General features: G+C 37.1%; 1 protein-coding gene across 1 annotated transcript; it reads right to left on the bottom strand.

Moving 5' to 3' along the window:
• Nucleotides 1–12,617: 12,617 nt before the first annotated feature.
• Nucleotides 12,618–14,280, bottom strand: LOC108664711 (26S proteasome non-ATPase regulatory subunit 10-like). Its single transcript, XM_018151379.1, has 3 exons — nucleotides 14,212–14,280; nucleotides 13,216–13,413; nucleotides 12,618–12,791 (listed from the first exon to the last, which is right to left on the bottom strand). Exons 1-3 carry the CDS (start codon nucleotides 14,278–14,280, stop codon nucleotides 12,618–12,620), a joined length of 441 nt encoding a protein of 146 aa, XP_018006868.1.
• Between the last annotated feature and the right edge of the window lie 7,850 nt (nucleotides 14,281–22,130).

Below are 22,130 nucleotides of genomic sequence, written 5' to 3'. Positions count from 1 at the left end.
GTCATTGACGTGACAGCGAGCACGCCTATATGTTCATGACTACATGTAGCATTGTGATGTATTATCTTATCTTGAACGTTGATCAATTTAAATTAATCTATTATATGTGAATAATCTGAGACTTGCAGTCAATTAGATGAATTTTTTATTTTTTTATTAGATGAATTTTTTTTTATTTTCAAATTTCAAATTAAAGCAAAATTGTATTGGATTACAAGTTGTGTGGTTATCTATAGCAGGACAATGAAAAACTTCTTTTGTTTATTATATTAATATATTAGATTAAATTAACAATAATATATATTATAAATATCTATTCAAAGACCACGATAGGTTAGCTACAACAATTTCTTATAATACGAAAATATTTCTAATATCTATCAATTTGTACGGAATTAACCTTGATAAACCTCATGCTGATCAGTGCGTGAATAAAACCTTTATACTTCTATTTATTTATTCTCAATTTTCACCCATTGCATTTGTTAACGTTTCGACTATGAACATTTCAAGCATTTTTGCCCCATCAACTATTGAACACTATATTATTACTATTTATATTATTGAACTATAATATTACGTCATAAAAACTCCCTAAATGTTTCCTTGGGCGAATAAATGATATATTTGGGGAATAAATGATATATTTGGGGAATAAATGATATATTTGGGGAATAAATGATATATTTGGGTTATTAGGCCGTAGGCCTGTCGCCGATTCTTAACATCGCAGAACATTCACAGTATTTTGCGGTCTCGAACTCGCAACTCACTGCTACAATTCTGCTATGCTTAACCGCCCGGCCTTCTTGCCGATTCTGACCAGAAACTGGCGCACAGAGCTGGGATCGAACCCGCGCCTCTCTGCGCCAATCTTGGTACTCTGAACTGTAACCACACTTTAATACAATATAATTATAAAATAAATAATAGCTTATTAGTTATCACTTCAATTAATGAGATAAATATGTCGATATAGCATTATTACGTCGAATAATGCTATAAATGTCGATTAGGCATGTCTGTAAGAACGTGTAATTTGTTTATACTTAGCACATGCGCGGGCATGGAAGTAGAAGAGAAATTAGGCATATGCGCAGGAACGGAAGCTACAGATATTTTGCGAAATATCGATATTAAATTATTACGATTTATGAAATTATTAAAATTACTCCAACAAAGCTTGTTGAATGTGATACAATTATTTTAGACGAGTTACTTACATTGCCTTTGGCCGCCGCAAAATGCAAGGCGGTGTCGCCATCTTTGTTAGTGGCTTCGAGAATTTCTGATTGGTCGACGACAGTCAGAATAGCAGACAAGATTGTGTCCGCAGACTTCGAGGGAGCCAATAGGCAGGCGTAGTGCAGGGCAGTGTTGCCATATTTGTCCTCATGACTGAAGCTATTTTATATCTACCGTCCGTTGAAAAGATCTGATCAAAAGGCCAGTCTAGTCAAGAAAAGTACAAGAATCGGCGACAGGCCTATCCAGGCCTATTCTTTAAATGCCGAAGATACTATACTATACTATACTATACTATACTATACTAATGGCCAGCGGTCCGCTAGAGCTAGTTGGCTCCGGCGGCCAGATTCTCAAATTTGGGCCTATTTCTGTTTGAGTTTGCCGGCTAAAATATACGAGAACCTTGAACCAAATGTAATTTGTAATATAAAACTCTATAAACCAAAACATTGTAACCCATATTTGCTATTTGCCCCGTTCAATATTTGTAAACATTGAAATGAGACCGTTCAGAGTTGTGTATTAAGTCTAAATTGGCCTTTTTATTGAGTTTGGTAAATTGGCCTTTTATTTCGAAAGGTAACGTGGCCTTTTATTGGCCACTTCCCCTGGCCACGTGGCACGCACCAATGAGCTGCACGTTGCCGGCGGTGGCGGCGAGCATGAGGGGCGTGCGGCCGTCGCGGTCGCTCACGTTGATGTGGCAGCCTGCGTCCAGCAGCAGCGTGCTGGCGTCCAGCTGTGCCAGGAATATATAATTATAATATAAGTATAACATGTAGAATAACTTATTAGTCATCACTTCAATTAATGTGATAAATATGTCAATATATGGACCCAGCTGTACCAGCATAATATTGAATTATTATAATAGAATTGTAATATCAGGTAGATATGTGCCTCCAGCAGCAGCGTGCTGGCGTCCAGCTGCACCAGCATGATATATGATCATTATAATAATATAATATAGTGGTTTCAGCGTTTATTAGGCCGTAGGCCTGTCGCCGATTCTTAACATCGCAGAACATTCACAGTATTTTGCGGTCTCGAACTCGCAACTCACTGCTACAATTCTGCTTAGTCAGAATAGCAGACAAGATTGTGTCCGCAGACTTCGAGGGAGCCAATAGGCAGGCGTAGTGCAGGGCAGTGTTGCCATATTTGTCCTCATGACTGACTGATGCCTGTTGAGGAAAAAATTTCTTGAACTATTCACTACAACTCGTCTGCTTCAACTTCCGTTGTTATAGCACTATATTCATTCTATAAAAATAATAAGGTACAGTCACGCACGCTTTTCCGAATAATATAGAACAGTTAAGTTCCTACACGTTACCTCTCATTTGGAAAAATCAAAGTTCTTTGACTTACTTCGTTTTCAAGGAGCAAAGTGACGAGGTGCACACGTCCANGGCCATGCCTCAGCGAACTCGACCAGAAATTCAATACGGTCGTCATAAATGGCTGTCTCTTATACACATCTAGATGTGTATAAGAGACATGTGCTTAACCGCCCGGCCTCCTCGCCGATTCTGACCAGAAACTGGCGCACAGAGCTGGGATCGAACCCGCACCTCTCTGCGCCAATCTTGGTACTCTGAACTTTAACCACTGGGCAAACAAATAACTTTAACAAATAACAACAAAATAACAAATAACTTTAGTAAAACTACTCACAGTTTTCAGACGTTTCCTGAGTTTGGGCAAGTTTCCCTCATAAGCGGCTTTTAATAACTTATTCTCGAAGTTATCAAACTGCAGGACCTCAGTTTTCTTCATATCAAAGCAGTGTCTATCATTCTTAGGGGAGCGGCCGATTTGATTTAAGGAGTCGAGGGAAGATGTCCTGTAACTCTGATACGTGGTGACGTCATCGTCTGTTCGAGTGGTGCCAAATCTCTGTAGTATGACGTCATCATCTGCACTGTCGCCAAGTCTCGGACGTGCAGGAGTGCCATCTCTGAAAAATGAAAGTTAAAACATTCTTGTCAATGACAACAGTAAAAAAATTCATCCAGGATTGCATAAAACAATGCAATGCATCAAGGATAAATATCATATCCATCCACACAATACAAGTATGCAAACCTCAAACTGTCAAGAGTTTATAAAAATTTATTATTAGTTGCCAGAACAGTACTTCAAAAATATAAGAATGCTGAATGCTTGTATTTTAACTGTTCATTTTATCAAAGTACAATCAATTTAGTGAGAGGTAAAATCTTTAATCTACAAGGTGACACAAGCATAAATAAGATGTTGACCATTTTGGTTTGCTCATCAGGTTTGAAACTTTGAGTGATAGTTTTGAAACCCAGCTTGCTGTAAAAATTCTGACTCGTCTCAATAATTTGCAGCAGACCTCACTTATTTATCTTCAACACAGGCATACTAGACTAGTCATACAATATTATCAATGACTTATTTGAACACCAAACATTATATATTCATTGGGATAGCTTACAAGTCGTCATAGATAGGATCATCTTTAATTTTATAATGCAAATTTCACAAAGATATTTGATACAGCAAGCAAACTAAATAAAATGAGCCCTTGCTGAATTAGATCATCTAATGATTAATATTAACATGATCAAGAAGTGCAATAGCTAATTGATGAACTCAGCAAAATAGATTAATTTAAATAATTTACTCACTGCACAACAATTTTAGGGAAAACTGAGTCCAGGCTGCCGCTGATGCCCGAGTCTCTGCTGCCACCGCCCAAGACGGCAACACCACCAAGCATGCGCCTTAGTTTCTTCATTTCACCAAACTAGAGTATCTTTGAGACAAACAGAAGTTAATGCTTTTTTAAATGTCAAGGCTACTCAAAATCAATGTTCTGGTCCTCAGAAATATTTTAAATATCATAATTCTATACAAAATTTTAAAAAAATTCTTCTTTATATAGATTAATTATCATAATTTGTTGGCATAGAGATTGGGCATACCATAACATTGTGTACAGTCAGATAGGTACCTTTTGGCAATTTATACCACTATTTTTTTACTACAACGACCAACATTGTTTACTCCTTTTATTCTCAGATGAACCTTCAAATATGACTTGATAATTACCATAACAGTTTTAAAATCAGTGACCTAATTTATGAATTATTTTTAACCTAGTTCAACTGGTATATATACCTGTACTGTATTTGATACAACCTCTTCAACTTAGGCCCAGCCTGATCTTACCAAAACATTACACAGCACAATGCTAAGGATTGCAATCATGCTTGGTTAATATATAGATAGAGCCCACTTACTGTGACAGTTCATAACATCATATTACTATTTACCAATTTAGCCTAAGAAAACTGGCTTACTATATCAAAAGAATAGTCAATAAATGAAGCTAAATTATTCAAGCAAATCTATTGCCAGCACAATTTACCAATTAATTTACAATTAATATACATTGATTTTTTCCAAAATAATGTTGAAATATTCAGGAAACCCAGAAGATCAAAAATTAACTATTATTATTTCACAGTGTGCAGAGGGTGCAAGCAGTGTTGCCAATATATGGATTTTTAGCCCAAAGCATTGCCACCCATTTTCAAGATCCGTCACTGGGTAATTTTTAATAAGAAAATGCTGCTAACAACTTTGATAGTACGGTATATCCCTTATTCTCCACGCACTGCATCATTGCAACTGATTTCCAGACAAGCTTCACTGCATCCTGATCCATCCAACATATAGTCAGATGGGGTAAGACAGGACCGAAATCACAAACAAGTCTGTAGCATCTATACCATGTTTAACTAAAAAACCCTAAACCTATCACAAGGTGTAGTTAAGCAATGGGCTTCTAAGCTAAAACTCAGACCTTTTGCATCTAACATAGTTTTCTGTACAGATTAAAAAAAGTGAGCTGGTCCCATCTTACCCCATTGGGGTAAGATGGGACCAGGCTGGGTTAAGAAAGGACCAACTGTTAATTCTTATGTTACAAGGTTTTTAATAAAAGTACAAATCTGATATTCAATATTATCCATCTAGAAACACATTATTTGATTAAACAACCACTTGTTACTGTTTTGTGTTGCGGGAAGTCAACTCTAATATCAGTCACATTGAAGTTTTTGTCACGAGAAAATTTTGTTAAGCATAGAAATAGTAGGTTGGCTTTGATTCATTGTAGAGCACTGCCAAATACTACATGTATGTTCCATTAGTGTCATTGTCTGAAAATTTATCAAATTGGTAATAAAACCAATGGATAATAACTTAAGAGTCGGACGTCATGTGTTTTCTTGCTAACTGCATTTGTGGTGCACTACTTCAAACATGGCTCATGCCCTCTCACAAAATTGTGATAATAATTATTTTTTATGTTGCACACAACGATTTTTCCCCCAACAACTCTTGCACATTGTTCTGCAACTCACTAATGGGAAGAGACATCCCTATTTTCTCCATCCCCAAGATGCATTTCACAATAGTATGCTAAATTTATCTAATTAAAAAAGCTAACAAGTTAGAATGAAGTTTGAGCAAAAGATAAAAATTTTGACCAAAATACTCCATGTACTACACAATAATATATTCATTTAAATTTTAAAAATTAGTCAGAAATTCATTATTTGCAGAAGAGGGTTGAAACAAACACTGAAATGACAGGCAATGATTGCTCTAACATATTCTTTTGTCATATTAAATTCAGTGCAATTAGAATGCATGCCATGGGCTGGTTCTTTCTTACCCCATGAAGGCTGCAATCCTGTCTTACCCCATTTGACAATACCAGGAACCTTACTGTGAGTTTGCGGTCTTCTAGATTTGTGATAATTTCAAAGTAATTTTTTATATGCAATAATTTCAATCCAAGTGTGTCAGCAGGATCTTCTGAAGGCACAAATTTTGCCGCTGATACGTCACCAATAATCTTTTGAAAGTCACCCACTTTCTGCACCCTGGATTATTTCCAGGAAAATAGGTACTTGGCTATTTTGATGCAAACCCCAGATGAAGTAGATAGCCTTTACTCTAGGGCCAGGCAGGCAAATTAAATTCAGCAGTAACTCCTTGACCTCAATCTTCAAACTAGAAAATTAAAAATATTTTACTAATTTTATAAGATTTTTGAAGTGGAAAAATTTTTAACAATGGCTAAACAAATTTTTAAATTACAAATTTTAAATTTTAATTGATATTGTTGAAAGTTTTCTGATAAAATTATAAATCGTCTAAACAAATCAAATCATACTCTTGCAACACATATAAATTACAAGTTGCCCTAATATCATAATTTCATAATTAAGGTCATTAATTTGAAAGTGCACACTGCTTAACAAAAAATGGGTGCAAAATTTGGCAACTTAAATTTCTACCTGGAAGGCTAGCCTGGCTGGGGCTAAAACTAAAAGGCTATATTCTGCAATCTGCTGGAGCTGGAGAAGCTGCATCATTAGGTACTGCCATGTAGAAAATTAATAACTGAATAACTCACCCCAGCACTCGAATGAACAGCCTTCGAAAGATCCGATCTAATTTATAAACAAAACAGAACGATGTCTTTCTAGCGCGATCAAAACTGCTTCGTGGACAACACTGGCCTAAGGTGGGTTTGTGACCTGTTGCCATGGCAACGCTTGTAAACAAACATCGTTGTCCGTTCCGGAGAGTTGGATCTGCTAAATTCGAGTTAACTCGTCAAAAGCAATAGCCAATTACGAGGCATTACTTAAATTTATTTATAATTACCTACTGTAGAAGGAACAGATTAAAACTGGTCACAAAGACTCTTGTCAATGGACATAAGTAGCATCNTCTGGACTTATTGCCTGGTCCGTAATTTGCTAGGCATTTTAAGACTGAACATATGCTCCTGCATAGCTTCTGTCTCTTATACACATCTAGATGTGTATAAGAGACAGTTTTAAGACTGAACATATGCTCCTGCATAGCTTCGTCTGGACTTATTGCCTGGTCCGTAATTTGCTAGGCATTTTAAGACTTAACATATGCTCCTGCGTAGCTTCGTCTGGACTTATTGCCTGCTCCGTAATTTGCTAGGCATTTTAAGACTTAACATATGCTCCTGCATACCTTCGTCTAGTCTGTTCTTGAAGGCGTTCATACTCGGAGCGTCAACGATGCTATCAGGTAGGCTGTTCCACATGTCGGTGACTCGAAGCGAGAAGAAATGTTGTCGCATGGATGTGTTCCAGCGCTGTTTTTTTAGCTTATAGCCGTGGCCCCTGGTGTTGGTTCTTGTTTCAAATTCTAGTAATCCTTCTGAGACCTTGTATAAGTCATGAGTAAACTTGTATACTTCAATGAGGTCCCCACGCAAACGTCGATAACTGAGGCTTGTAAGCTTCATAATCTTTAATCTTTCCTAATAGGACTTGCCTTTCAAGCCCGGAACTATTCTTGTTGCGTGTCTTTGAACACTTTCTATTAAATTTTTGTCCTTTTCAAGTTTCGGTGACCACACGACGTTTCCAAACTCTAGGTTCGGGCGCACGACAGCAACAAACAACTGCTTCATCGCTTCAGCATCTATGTACTCGTAAGAGCATCTGATCAGTCCAAGTCGTTTATTGGATTTATTAACTTGAGCTTCAATATGCTTAGAAAATTTCAATTCATTGTCGACATCAACTCCTAAATATTTTTCCATTGTCGACTTCAACATCATCACTCTGTCATTGTGAGAGACGTTGTAGATGGAACATGCTATATACGATTTAAACGGCGTTATAAACAAAAAAAGAGAGAGAACATCAATTTAGAAGTAGCCGAATATTTATAATTCGATCGGAAGTAAGCAAAATTATAATGTTTTTCTATGAAATATGTTGTCTGTTTTTTATACAGAATCTGGGATAATCTGGGTGTTTTTCAGTAACTATCTAAGTTTTTTTCTCATATTATTGGCTGGGAGCCCTGCTCACGCTGTCTCACTGTGCACTGTGCAGACAGTCAGACTCTCAGTTGTGGTTGGTTGAGCGAGTAATCCAGTGAGAAACTCTCGTGGTTTGCTTCTTTTTTTTTTGATAATTTAATCAAGTTTATTCGCTTCCTTTAATTTCATTCACCGAACTTTACTATCGGTGCAGGTATCTAACCTACACGCTAATGATCAAGGAACAAACTTGTTAAATACATCAACAAACGTGAACAGTGATTATGCAATTTTTGTGTTGGTTGTTTAATATCTGCCAACTGAACTTCTCGAGACGAGACTGAGAGCGATTGTTCTGCACTCAGTACCTTTATTTTGGACCAACAAAAGAGGGCATATTTCATCGTTTTGTTGGTGGTTTATTTAACTATGTTTTTACTTATGTAAGAATAAGGAAGAAATAACAACGGCAACAGTAACGATTTGTTTTTATCTTATTTATTAATTTTTAGGTAGACTGTTGCACACATTGTTTCAGTAATTTCTGCGTTGAAAATTCATTATATATTACTGAAAATTTTGCACTATTTTTATTTTAATTTGTGATGAAATTATTGAGAAACATTAGTTCATCATGTTAGTTTTTGTTGTAGTACGCGACTCTATTCTCGGTGCGCAATGCCCCTGGCGAGAAAACGAACATCGAAAACTGGGAGTGGCACTGAAAAGTTCGTTGACATCGCAGAGAACATGTAAATCCAGTAAGAAACTCTCGCGGTCTACATTTTTCGATAAATTAATCAATGTTTGTTGCTTTGATTAAATTAATGTTGTTGAACCTTACTCGCGGTGCAGTTTTCTGAGAGTATGTTTCATTGTTTCGTTTGTTGGTGGATTATTCAACTTTGTAGCCTATATACTATGACATGGAAGAATAACTAAGGATTACCAACGGTAGGAGTAACAGAATTAATTTTTTTATGTACTATAGACATATTGTTACTATCATTTGTGCGTTAATAATTCATAATATGTTAGTAAAATTTTTGCACCTCGAAAACTGGAGTTGGTGTGGCACGGGTCGGAAACGTTCGTTGACAACTTGACATTGCAGAGTTCGTTCGCGGCGGAATGGCTGTAGCCGGGATCGGTAGCGGGCAATTGTCAGTTGCGTTCACAGCGAAAGCCCGTGTGTTAATTTCGTTCCCTAAAGTAACTGATTAAATATTGTGATCCAAAGTTTCATAGGTACTCTTAATAACTTAAATAGTAAGGTAGCTCCTTCCTAAACTCAACTAGCAGTCTGTGTCTGGCTAAACTATAAACAGCCTATTAATTAAACTCAACTCAACTGGGCGGTCTCACTCTCAGCCGTCTGGCCTTTCTCCCTCAGAGGCTCAGACTCAGAGGTTTATAAGTCTGCTTTGCTATTTTTTTTCTTTTTTTGGTTTTCTTTTTCTTCCTTTTAGAAGCTGAAGTTGGTATAATACTATAACATTGGACTGGAGTTTGGAGAGTTCATCTGCCTTACCGGCTCAGCTTTTGGCCCGCCCCTTGCGCTTGGAAAGTTGGAGCTGGAGCAATGGAAAATGGTATCATGGTAATACTAATACTGTTAGTCTGTTACTGCTCTCGGTCTTGGGGAAGCTAATAAAATAATGTAATATGCAAGTGGATGATTGATGATAATGTTTTAGTTAATGATAGTGGATAAGGTCATTAAGGACTTAGGGTGGAGGAATCTGACTGTGAAAGCTTGATTGAAGCAAGCTTGCTCTGAGCCTCTGTGGAGGCACAGAGTCTAGGTTGAAAATGCAGATATTGGGACAAGAGCGAATCAACTAAACAACTATCAAGTGACAAGTGAGAGCTGTGTTGGTGTAAGGCTGGGCTGCCCGGCTGAGAGTGGGAGGGCTACACAGTACACTTGTAACACTTCCAGGCTTCCTGCTACAGCTGTGCTTAGAAACCAAATCCAAATTCAGTTGAATAGTGCTTCCAATTTGGCAATTTGAATGGCAAAATTTGCCCTACCATGGAAACAAGGTTATTATTATTGAACTGAATATTTTAGCAGAACCATGAGATTTCCCCCAGAAGCCCAGATGAATTACCTCCTATCTAATTGTTAACGAAAGTGCACGATGGGGCCACAAGATTCCTAATGTATTAAAAAATTTTCGCGCTGGAGCTGTGAGATTTCATAAACAAGTAGGAAATTTCCAATCCTGACCACAACTCACAAGCATTGTTGGTGGTCCCATGGACATTTTTGTCTCATTCATGAATGGCTTCTGCTCTATTTTCCAGAATGATCTGTGTATGTGGTCCTTGCTTAATTTTATTTCATGTTCCCTGTTCTGTATCTTTTCTGTCTTCACTTATGACATGACAGTTAGTTGTTTACCCCAATCAGGACGTGAATAACAAGCATCTCTTCTATCCAACAATCAAGTCGACAATCAAGTCCCTGCAGTCCCTGCTGAGTGCTGTCAGTGTTGTGTGGGCAATTGATTGCTACAGGCTAGAAAAGTTCAACTTAAATGCATAAATTGTAACAAATAGTAAGAAGAACAATGAAGTCCAAACCTTCCAAATATCTCTTGGCCTGCTTGTGGTTGGAGCATGGCCTCTATGTGGGCCCAAATCGACAGTCAACTTTTTCCCCGTCCTAACCAAAGCCCATATATTTTTTGGAGCCACTGACCTTGGCTGGCCCCAGGACTGGGTCTAGGCCCCACCTTGCTTTGTGAAGCAAGATGGGGCTCAAGAACAACAACAATGCAGTTAATGCCATGCTTCTTGCTATGAGTCTCAAATTATAAATATGCAAAGAAAAGAAATCTATATAACACTCCCATCTATAAACATGTTGAATCTTTTCTTCACTGAGTTTTGCGAGCACCCAAAGCTGGGTGATTATTTTGATGGTACTTGGTACTGATGGCTGGTGCAAGGTGTTATTTTGAGTGAATTTGATTTGAATGTGAGTGCCATGGGAGTGGAAAGGTGTTTACATGTAAGTGGGATAGTGAGTGTGTTTGTAAAGAGGTATATATGAGAGTGAGAAGTTAGTGTGAGGAGTGAGTGATTGTAAAGAAGTATAGATGAGAGTAAGGAGTGAATGCAAGTGCATGACTGGGTTTTTCGTGGCCTGCCAGCATTTGTAAGCTACTCCCTAATTGACAGACATGAAGTTCAGCTGTTCTGAAATCTCTTATCTATTGTCATGTTCTGTTCATTTTTATTTCTTTTACACAATTTAATACATGCAATGCCATTATTTACTCAAATGTGATCTAAATAACCATGTTCATGTGTGGCTGATCATCACATATGCTATAAGCTCTTAGTTTAAAATAAAAGCTGGTGACTGCTTATTGGGTTTGGAATTGAATTTTTTCTGTGGAATCATGAGGTTTAATAAAATTGATGTGGAATTGCAAAAATTCGGAATTTATTTTACTTATTTAAGTTTTTACTACTAATATTTCCTCAATAATTTGGAAGTTCAAAGGATTGATGAATCATTATCTTTAATGATATTAAAATAGTGGCTTCTTTGTTAACATGTTAAGTGTGGCACGACCCATGTTTCAGGCAGATGGCCTAAAAAAAGTCCGCGAATAAAAAGGGCCTACGATTGAAAATAAAGTAGTAAATATATAGGTTACTGTGTATAAATTAAATTTTCCTTCTTTCCGGGCTTTTTAAAATTTAATGGGGTTGTACTGCAATCATAGATTTTTGTTGACAACTGCAATTGGAAAAAACTAATTGTGGAATTTATCCAAAAAAAGGCATTGCAACTCGCCAGTTGGTCGTGCCGCACTTAACCTGTTACTGGAATCTTTCAATTAGTGCCCTTGTTAATCTGCCTAAAGACCCAAAATTTGAATGAATTTAATTTCATTCGAATGATTTGTTCAATACAATTTGGCCAAGAATATAAAGGTAAAGGAAATGTTAATTATTTGCATTTGTTCATGTAGGTTTTTCTTTATTTGATAGATCTAGTTATTCTTTTGATTTGTGTTGTTTTATTGAATTTTGAATATTTCTAAGAAAATATTGTTAATTTTTGGGCAATTTTCAAACAATTTATATGAAAATAAAAAGATTATTTCATGAACACAAAACTTACTTGGTCTTTCATATTTTATTTCAGTTTTGTTAGGATGTTACTGAAGAAATATAAACATAATATAATATAAATTATCTTATGCCAGTCCAAAGGATTTGTTCTGCAGTGATCATCTGTCACAGGAGCTTTCAGGTGAGGGGCATAGTTTATCTGCTATAGATTTACTCTTATTCATTAAGTATTATTCTACTATATTGTTTAATTATATATGCATCTTTTATGAACCTTGATATGCTGAAAATTATTCAAAATTCAATTCAAGATACTGTAGAATTGCACTGAATTTCTCAGTGGCTTAAATAAGAAGCTTTCATGACTGAGATGAGTTGTATGACAGCATCTGTGGCTGTGTTTGTGTTGCTGTCAACACAAACAGATGATGTCAACACAGATGTTGCTGTGACAGCAACATCTGTGGCTGTGTTTGTGTTTAGTCAGAATAGCAGACAAGATTGTGTCCGCAGACTTCGAGGGAGCCAATAGGCAGGCGTAGTGCAGGGCAGTGTTGCCATATTTGTCCTCATGACCGACTGATGCCTGTTGAAGAAAAACTTTAAATATTCATTACAACTCTACTGCATCTATGGTTGAACTAAATAAGGTTGACCCACCAGAAGTTCCGTCTTTAAGTTCAGCTTTCCAAAACGTAAACAATCCCGTCATTCCCATGACAGATTGGTTGACTGATTTGATCGCATTTCGGTGAATAGTTAAAGCCCGTGACGTCACTGAGATCAGTGACGTCACGGGCGAACAAGCTACATCCGCATAAATGAACTTCTCATGGGTCAACCTTATACTAGTTCAACCATGACTGCATCAATTTCCGTAATGTGCAGCACTACATTCATTCTATAAATATAATAAGGTGCAGTCACGAACGTTCTCAGAATAATATGGAACACCTAAGTTCCTACACGTAATCTCTCATTTGTAAATACCACAAACTTTATCGACTTACTTCGTTTTCAAGGAGCAAAGTGACGAGGTGCACACGTCCACTCGCGACGGCTGCCTGCAAGGCACCGCTGCCTGTGATATCGTAGGCCTCAGTGTTGGCACCCGCAGCCAGCAGGAGACGAGCCGCAGCTACAGAGTTGCCATACGCCGCCATATGCAGTGCCGTCCGCCCATTACTGTCAACTGAGTTGACAGGTATCTGAAACATGAAGTGATAAATTACTTTAATTACTCAAATACATTCGCTGCAACAGTAAAAATATTTTGGACATAATTTAGAGTTGGAACACAATAGTATATTAACTGGAAAAAACTTCAGATGAAATCATATGGAGGAATTTCTTCGCACCGTCGTATAATCATTTACTTAGTATCCTTAGTATTTGTTAGGGACACAGCAGTCCCAGGCCACGATGGATCGCCGCCTCTGATTATCGTTCATCCGCCCTCATTTGGGCCACCTTATGCACGATGCTGTTGCTTGCTTCTCGCCGCTGGTAGTGTTGCAGGGGAGGTCGATCTGGGATTNGGTAAAATCTTTAACCTACAAGGTGACACAAGCATGAATAAGATGTTAACCATTTTGGTTCACTCCATCAAGTTTGAAACTGTGAGTGGAAGTTTTGAAACCCAGCTTGCTGTAAAAATTCTGTCTTGCGTCAATAATTTGCAACAGACCCCACTTATTTATCTTCAACACAGGCATACTAGACTAGTCATACAATATTATCAAAGACTTATTTGAATGCAAAACATTAAATATTCATTGGGATAGCTTACAAGTCGTCATATATAGGATCATATTTAATTTTATAATGTAAATTTCACAAAGATATTTGATACAGCAAGCAAACTAAAATAAAATGAGCCCTTGCTGAATTCCATTATCTAATGAAAAATATTAACATGATCAAGAAGTGTAATAGTTAATTGATGAACTTAGCCAAATATATTCATTTAAATAATTTACTCACTGCACAACAATTTTAGGGAAAACTGAGTCCAGGCTGCCGCTGATGCCCGAGTCTCTGCTGCCACCGCCCAAGACGGCAGCACCACCAAGCATGCATCTTAGTTTCTTCATTTCACCAAACTAGAATATCTTTGAGAGAAACAAAAAATAAATGTTTAATGTTTTTAAAGTCAAGGCTATGGGATAGATAATAGATTTGCATTTTTTAAACACTTTTGAGAGCATGACTGAGAAATTAGTTATAATTTGATGCTATATTTGGACTAAACCAAGATTTTTTGCAAGATCATTGAAATATGTAAAAAGCTTCCATGGAAATCATCTGAATAAATTCAAATTATTCTTAAAGAAAAAATTACAAATAAAATTCTCCTCCGGGCTCTTTTGTTTTATCCACAAACTCTGATGTCTATGGTGATTCTTTGCTTCAGGAGTGTAACATATTCAGCTCCAGATACAATAATATCTACTTTACAAGCAAGAAATGTAACTGTGATCAAATTGACACTTCTGTGGTTTTGCAGGTACCAAAAAAATTATTTTGGCTGCCTATCTTTTGATGTAAAAAATGGTTTGACTGCCTGGCATGACCCCACTTCTGCAAAATCTGGCATTATGTCATGGTACCCACATACATTTTTTCCAAAATAATGTTGAAATATTCAGGGAACACAGAAGATGAAAAAATTAACTATTATTGTTTCCCAGGGTGCTGAGGGTGCAAGCAGCATTGCCAATATATGGAGTTTTAGCCCAAAGCATTGCCACCCATTTTCAAGATCCGACGCTGGGTAATTTTTAATAAGAAAATGCTGCTAACAACTTTGATAGTATATCCCTTGTTCTCCACGCACTGCATCATTGCAAATGATTTCCAGACAAGCTTCACTGCATCCTGATCCATCCAACATACCAGAAACCTTACTGTGTGCGCTTGTGGTCTTCCAAATTTGTGATAATTTAGAAGTAATTTCTTATATGCAATAATTTCAATCCAAGTGTGTCAGCAAGATCTTCTGAAGGCACAAATTTTGCTGCTGATATGTCACCAATAATCTTTTGAAATTCACCTACTTTCTGCACCGCGGATTATTTCCATGGGCATGAAAATAGGTACTTGGCTATTTTGATGCAAACCCCAGATGAAGTAGATAGCCATTACTCCAGGCTCCAGGGCCATAGTGGCAAAGTAGAATGTTTTTTAGACTCTCCCTCAAATTCATTTTTGACTTTGAGTCTTATAAGTAGACCAGTAAAGTATCCTGGATAGTGGATACCAGCATTATCATACATAAGAAATTGGTTTAAATCTTGGTTGAATGAGTAAATTAAAAATGAACTGATTCTAAAAAATCTCTGGTTTGTCACCATGCTCCAGGCAGCCAGACAGGCAATTTAAATTCAGCAGTAACTCCTTGACCTCAATCTTCAAAGTTTTCAAACTAGAAAATTGGAATCATTTTACTAATTTTACGAGATTTTTGAAGTGGAAAAATTTTTATCAATGGCTAAACAAATTTTTAATTACAAAATTTAATTGATATTGTTGAAAGTTTTCTGATAAAATTATAAATCGTCTAAACAAATCAAATCATACTCTTGCAACACATATAAATTACAAGTTGCCCTAATATCATAATTTCATAATTAAGGTCATTAATTTGAAAGTGCACACTGCTTAACAAAAAATGGGTGCAAAATTTGGCAATTTATATTCCTACCTGGAACTTGGAAGGCTAGCCTGGCTGGGGCTAAAACTAAAAGGCTATATTCTGCAATCTGCTGGAGCTGGAGAAGCTGCATCATTCCTGCCATGTAGAAAATTAATAACTGAATAACTCACCCCAGCACTCGAATGAACAGCCTTCGAAAGATCCGATCTAATTTATAAACAAAACAGAACGATGTCTTTCTAGCGCGATCAAAACTGCTTCGTGGACAACACTGGCCTAAGGTGGGTTTGTGACCTGTTGCCATGGCAACGCTTGTAAACAAACATCGTTGTCCGTTCCGGAGAGTTGGATCTGCTAAATTCGAGTTAACTCGTCAAAAGTAATAGTCAATTACGAGGCATTACTTAAATTTATTTATAATTACCTACTGTAGAAGGAACAGATTAAAACTGGTCACAAAGACTCTTGTCAATGGACATAAGTAGCATCTGTAGTATAAATAAAGTTGTCATAATCTGTCATAATCACTAGTCATCTTCGGCTGAATTTCTCACTACTTATCACGGGTGAATATAAAGAAAACAAAAATTCTTGGAATGAATTATGTGGCCTAGGGTCGTATATATACGAAGTGTAGGGGGATGTCGTGCTCATATGTTGGCAAATCATGTCGACGGAAAAAGTTCAGGGTAAAGATGAAGATGCTTTCCAAATTAACTTACTGTAAACATTACGTTGAATTAATATTCATTATAACTATACAAATTAAAACAAAATAATATAATTAATCCTTTACTTTGCTACAGCTATATATTTGTTTTAATAAAGTAAGAAGAAAGAGTAGGTTGGTTGTGGCCAATGATGCTGCTGTGTGTGGTGCGGTGCGCAGGCTCCGTTTGCCACACGCAGCAACAGCGCCACATAACACGAAGGACCCAAACGAAAACACTAGAGAAAACCCTCCGCTAAGTTTCACCGGTAACTGATGCATTCAGTGATAGAAATTTCAAAAATCAAATTTTTTCAATCACTTATAATATTGATAAAAGTTTAAAATTACTGATTTTTCTGTCCTAATGAAACAGCTTAGAGAATAATACCGCTATGGATGAATTAAACAAACACAAACGCTAAATACCATCCATAAGTTATATTAAAATATAATTATCAATAAATAGAATAGAAATAACTACCAATGATTATTTTCAAGTTTATAACTTTAGAAAATCCGATTTCCAGTATCAATTGTAAATATTTATAACTATTTACCAATAATTATCTAAAAAAGAAGTAAAATAGGAAAAAAAATGTGAGGAGGGAGAGGGAAAGAAATTTTTTAAAATATAATTATCAATAATAGAATAGAATAGAAATAACTACCAATGATTATTTTCAAGTTTATAACTTTAGAAAATCAGATTTCCAGTATCAATTGTAAATATTTATAACTATTTACCAATAATTATCTAAAAAAGAAGTAAAATAGGAAAAAAATGTGAGGAGGGAGAAGGAAAGAAATTTTTCTAAGCCTCATGTCCGTCATTGGGCCACAGTCCCGCCCAGGCGGCAACAGCGCCGCATAGCTCGCGACGACGCACAGCGCCTGCCGGGCGCCATGCTTGCGGTTATTGTCATTTAAAAAAAACTTACTTACCTTCACTCAGAGAGAATAATTAGAGGAATTTACTACCTGTTTCTCTAGTAGATGCTATAGATCATCAAAATATAGGTTTTACTTGCACTTTGACGGCTGTTGCAAACAAAAAAATGAATGCACAAACATGACTTTGGCTCTATAAGGGGAGCATCTAGGGACAACTTTATCCCAGTTATTTACAGATGGATCGATTCGAAATTTGGTACACGTATGTAAAACAGAATTCTAAGATTTTTTTCATGTGAATTTAAAAATGATGACTAAATTATGACTAAGATGAAAGTAAAATGAGTTTTTAGGTGTATATATCGACTTATTGATCACATTCAACAATGACGTAAGTAAATATGAAATATTTCATTTATAAATATTCATTTTAGTAAATATAAAATATTCCGAAATGGCATAACAGTAAACATAGGATTTTCAGTTATAACATAACAGTAAATATAGGACATTCGGTGATGACATAACAGTTTTATACCGAGAACAAATCACTGTAAAAATATCTATTTAATTGTAGAATTTATAATCTGATTTGCCTGATTTCAGCGAATGAATCTAAATCAACACTATATCTAATCTTCCTCCTAAGCACAAAATTTATTTCTCTGATGCAGGAATACATCCCATTAATCTTAAATATTTTTTTGTGTGTTCCTCCACAGAACTCACTTTGAATTTACGATATGTAGTTATTTAGAGATAAAATAATTATCCCTCACTCAATATTGATACGAATTTCGGACAATTTCGTCATGTATGTTCCCAACATTTTAAGGCCGTTACTCAACAAAGATCGCGTTAATTAGTTTCAAAATGATTAATTTATTAACTCAAGAACAAATAAATATCCCCGTGAGCTGCAGGAGTTAGTTCCTCAACAAGATGCTGTGAACAGCGCTGCATGACGCGTCGGGACCTGGCGTGTACAGCTAGGGGGACTCGCCTAAACCTTTTATATTCAGAGAAATGAGCGAGGCTTAGTCCAAAAATAGATGCATTTTTAGCGCATTTTCTCATTTATGGAAAAAATTCACTATTTTGCTCGTCGTGTCCGTCTGTCTGTCCGTCCGTGACTTTATGTTTTCGTCGACGAGAAAATGCGCTCTCTGTCACTCACTGCAGTGAGTACTGAGTTATATTTTTTTACCTTTGTGTGGATCATTCTGACTCAGTTTATCCCAGCAAAAGACGGCGTATCAGTGCTACGTTTACTATCTGCTGTGAGTGTCAATAGAATAGAAGTGTCGGCACTGAAGAAATAGACCCATGGCCTGTTGCCGATTCTTGAACTTTTCGTGACTTGATTCACAAGGGATCCGGCCTTTGGAACCCGATCTTTCCATAGCTGACGATTGATTTCCTTGTATAAGCCATGAGTATACTTGTATACTTCAATGAGGTCCCCACGCAGACGTCGATAACTGAGGCTTGGAAGCTTCATAATCTTTAATCTTTCCTCATAGGACTTGCCTTTCAAGCCCGGAATTATCCTTGTTGCACGTCTTTGAACACTCTCTATTAAATTTTTGTCCTTTTCAAGTTTCGGTGACCATACGACGTTTCCAAACTCTAGGTTCGGACGCACGACAGCGACAAACAACTGCTTCATAGCTTCTGCATCTATGTACTCGTAAGAGCGTCTGATCAGTCCAAGTCGTTTATTGGAAAAAAAAAGAGAGAACATCAATTTAGAAGTAGCCGAATATTTATAATTCGATCGGAAGTAAGCAAAATTATAATGTTTTTCGATTAAATATGTTGTCTGGTTTTTTATACAGAATCTGGGATAATCTGGGTGTTTTTCAGTAACTATCTAAGTTTTTCTCATATTATTGGCTGGGAGCCCTGCTCACGCTGTCTCACGGCAAAACCTCGTATCGCTACTTAAATATGTAGCGGGCGCTACCGCTACCGCTACATTGCCTTAAATGTAGAGCCGCTACCGCTACCGCTACCGCTACTGAAAATGTAGCGGCCGCTACATTTATAATAGTTTTTTTTTCATGCAATAGTTTTTGCCCTGAGAACGAAAAAACGACGAAGAAGAACGAAGCTATGCCCTGAGAGTCTGACTGTGCAGACAGTCAGACTCTCAGTTGTGGTTGGTTAAGCGAGTAATCCAGTGAGAAACTCTCGTGGTTTGCTTCTTTTTTTTGATAATTTAATCAAGTTTATTCGCTTCCTTTAATTTCATTCACCGAATTTTACTATCGGTGCAGGGCCTATACTTTCAAAATTCGCTAAGTGAACGTAAGTACTTACGCTCTATTTTCTTGTCTATGATTGGTGGATTTTGCTTGAAAGGCCGTCAATGATTGGCTGATGAACTTATGATCTCTCAACTTTTTCTGAAAGTATGGGCCCAGGTATCTAACCTACACGCTAATGATCGAGGAACAAACTTGTTAAATACATCAACAAACGTGCAACAGTGATTATGCAATTTTTGTGTTGGTTGTTTAATACCTATCTGCCAACTGAACTTCTCGAGACGAGACTGAGAGCGATTGTTCTGCACTCAGTACGGCAACATGGGGCAGCGCGCCCACCCCTTTTTTTAAACTAAAATTTTGATGAAGTTTTAATTGATACGAGGTGGTTCTTTGTTTTGTTTAAAGGTGCAACTAATGAGGAATGTATGATGTGAATTAGACGCCTAGAGAGTTATTCAATTTTTAATGAAACACTATTTTGTAAAAAGTTTCAAAATGGGCCCATTGCCCCACCCCTGGGGCAATGGGCCCATGGGCTTGGGGCAAGGCGCCCACCCTTGGTCCCTTTACCACAATTGCATATTTTTCGTTTAAAAATGATAAAACAATACTTTACAGTTGAAAACAAGAAAAAATGTATTAAAAAATATGACATTCATTCACTTATTAAAAACTCGCTAAGTGAGCGTAAGTACTTACGCTCTATTTTCTTGTCTATGATTGGTGGATTTGGCTTGAAAGGCCGTCAATGATTGGCTGATGAACTTACGATCTCCTAACTTTTTTTGAAAGTATAGGCCCCTGGCAGGGGTCGTATTATCAAGAATAGTTACGGATTAGTTACTATGTCAGTTACTAATGGCTTTTCAAGCTAAAATAAATTATCACAAATGAGAAATTGACCACTGCGAATACGTATACCTAGGCCGGTACGTGTACTTAAACCGGTACGTGACTTGAATCGAATGTTTATCTGAAAAAATTTGAAAGTAAGCACTAGAACGCGGGTGGTGAACACGGCACTAGAACGCGGGTGGTGAACACGGCACTAGAACGCGGGTGGTGAACACGGCACTAGAACGCGTTTAATTCTTGAAAATTTAGCTTACTTTTTATTCTGATTTTGGTCATTTTAACTCTCTACAAAAAAAAACTATTAATAAATCGAACATGTTCACGTAAGCAGCGTGCACGTAACATGTTCATAACGTGTGACGCCGGGGAGCGAGGGGAGGGGGGGTTAAATAAAACAGCCAAGACATGGGGGGCGCGGGGGGGCGTTTATTGATCACAGAATCACATTGGGGGGCGGGGGGATACTCAAACCCCCCACCCCCTGAAATATTTACTATCTGAACTGTCAAAAATGGGGGAGAGGGGGGAGGGAGGGGAGATGGAAGGGGGAAAGGGGGAGGGGGAGGCTGCATGTATAACTCCCCTCAGCCCGTGGGTTGCCCGCAACCCCACAAATAAACTTGGGTGTAAGTAAAGTGGGTGAATGGAAGAAATAGATGACGGTAATAAAAAATATAACTCAGTACTCACTGCAGTGAGTGGCAGAGAGCGCATTTTCTCGTCGACGAAAACGTGAAGTCACGGACGGACAGACGGACAGGGCGAGCACAATAGGGCATTTTTTCCATAAATGAGAAAATGCGCTAAAAAGATCAATGGAGAAGATAAATGATGAATAAATGATGTTATTAGATGAGGTAAAATAGCCCCCTGTTTTCCCCATTAAGACAAGAGATAACGGGACGGGGTATGGGGGGTTACGGTGAGGGTAGGGTGGAGGTTGCACATTAAGACTCAAGATTAACATACAACGTATAATAATATTCAAATATCTCTCTATATATATATATATATAATATATATTTTATGTATATATCTGACGATCTCATAGCTAAGACAATATACAAAGCTCTATGTACAAATCCCTTACGATGTACAGGCGCTTGTCTTCAACGTCTTACGATCTACGATACAAAACTACGACGGACTTACGACTAACTCGTCTGGCGCAGATTAGTCAGCAGCAAATGTATTTATATAATATTAATCAATAATATTATATAGATCGTATTATGTCTATTTAAATTATGCGCCGCTGCTTCGTAACTACATGGAGCACGTGCTATATATTATTCAATAGATCAATATAAATCAAAACGTACAAATGACCATGTAGGTTCAGTAACATCATAAGCAGAGACAAACCTCGTGTGAATATAATGGTCTCCGCTCGAACGCACCAGTTTTCTCTCACGCCCCACACAGAAAACGTAACATTTCTATCGTATACTTAAATAATAAATGATGTTTGAACAGCAAAATATGAATTAAAGATAGGACGCAAGTCACAATTGTCTTAAAAATCAATAAAAATGAGTC

This window comes from Hyalella azteca, unplaced genomic scaffold (assembly GCF_000764305.2).
Source record: "Hyalella azteca isolate HAZT.00-mixed unplaced genomic scaffold, Hazt_2.0.2 contig7409, whole genome shotgun sequence".
NCBI lineage: Eukaryota > Metazoa > Arthropoda > Malacostraca > Amphipoda > Hyalellidae > Hyalella > Hyalella azteca.
Note: the sequence above shows the minus strand (reverse complement) of the source record. Positions and strands in the feature narration are given on the sequence as shown.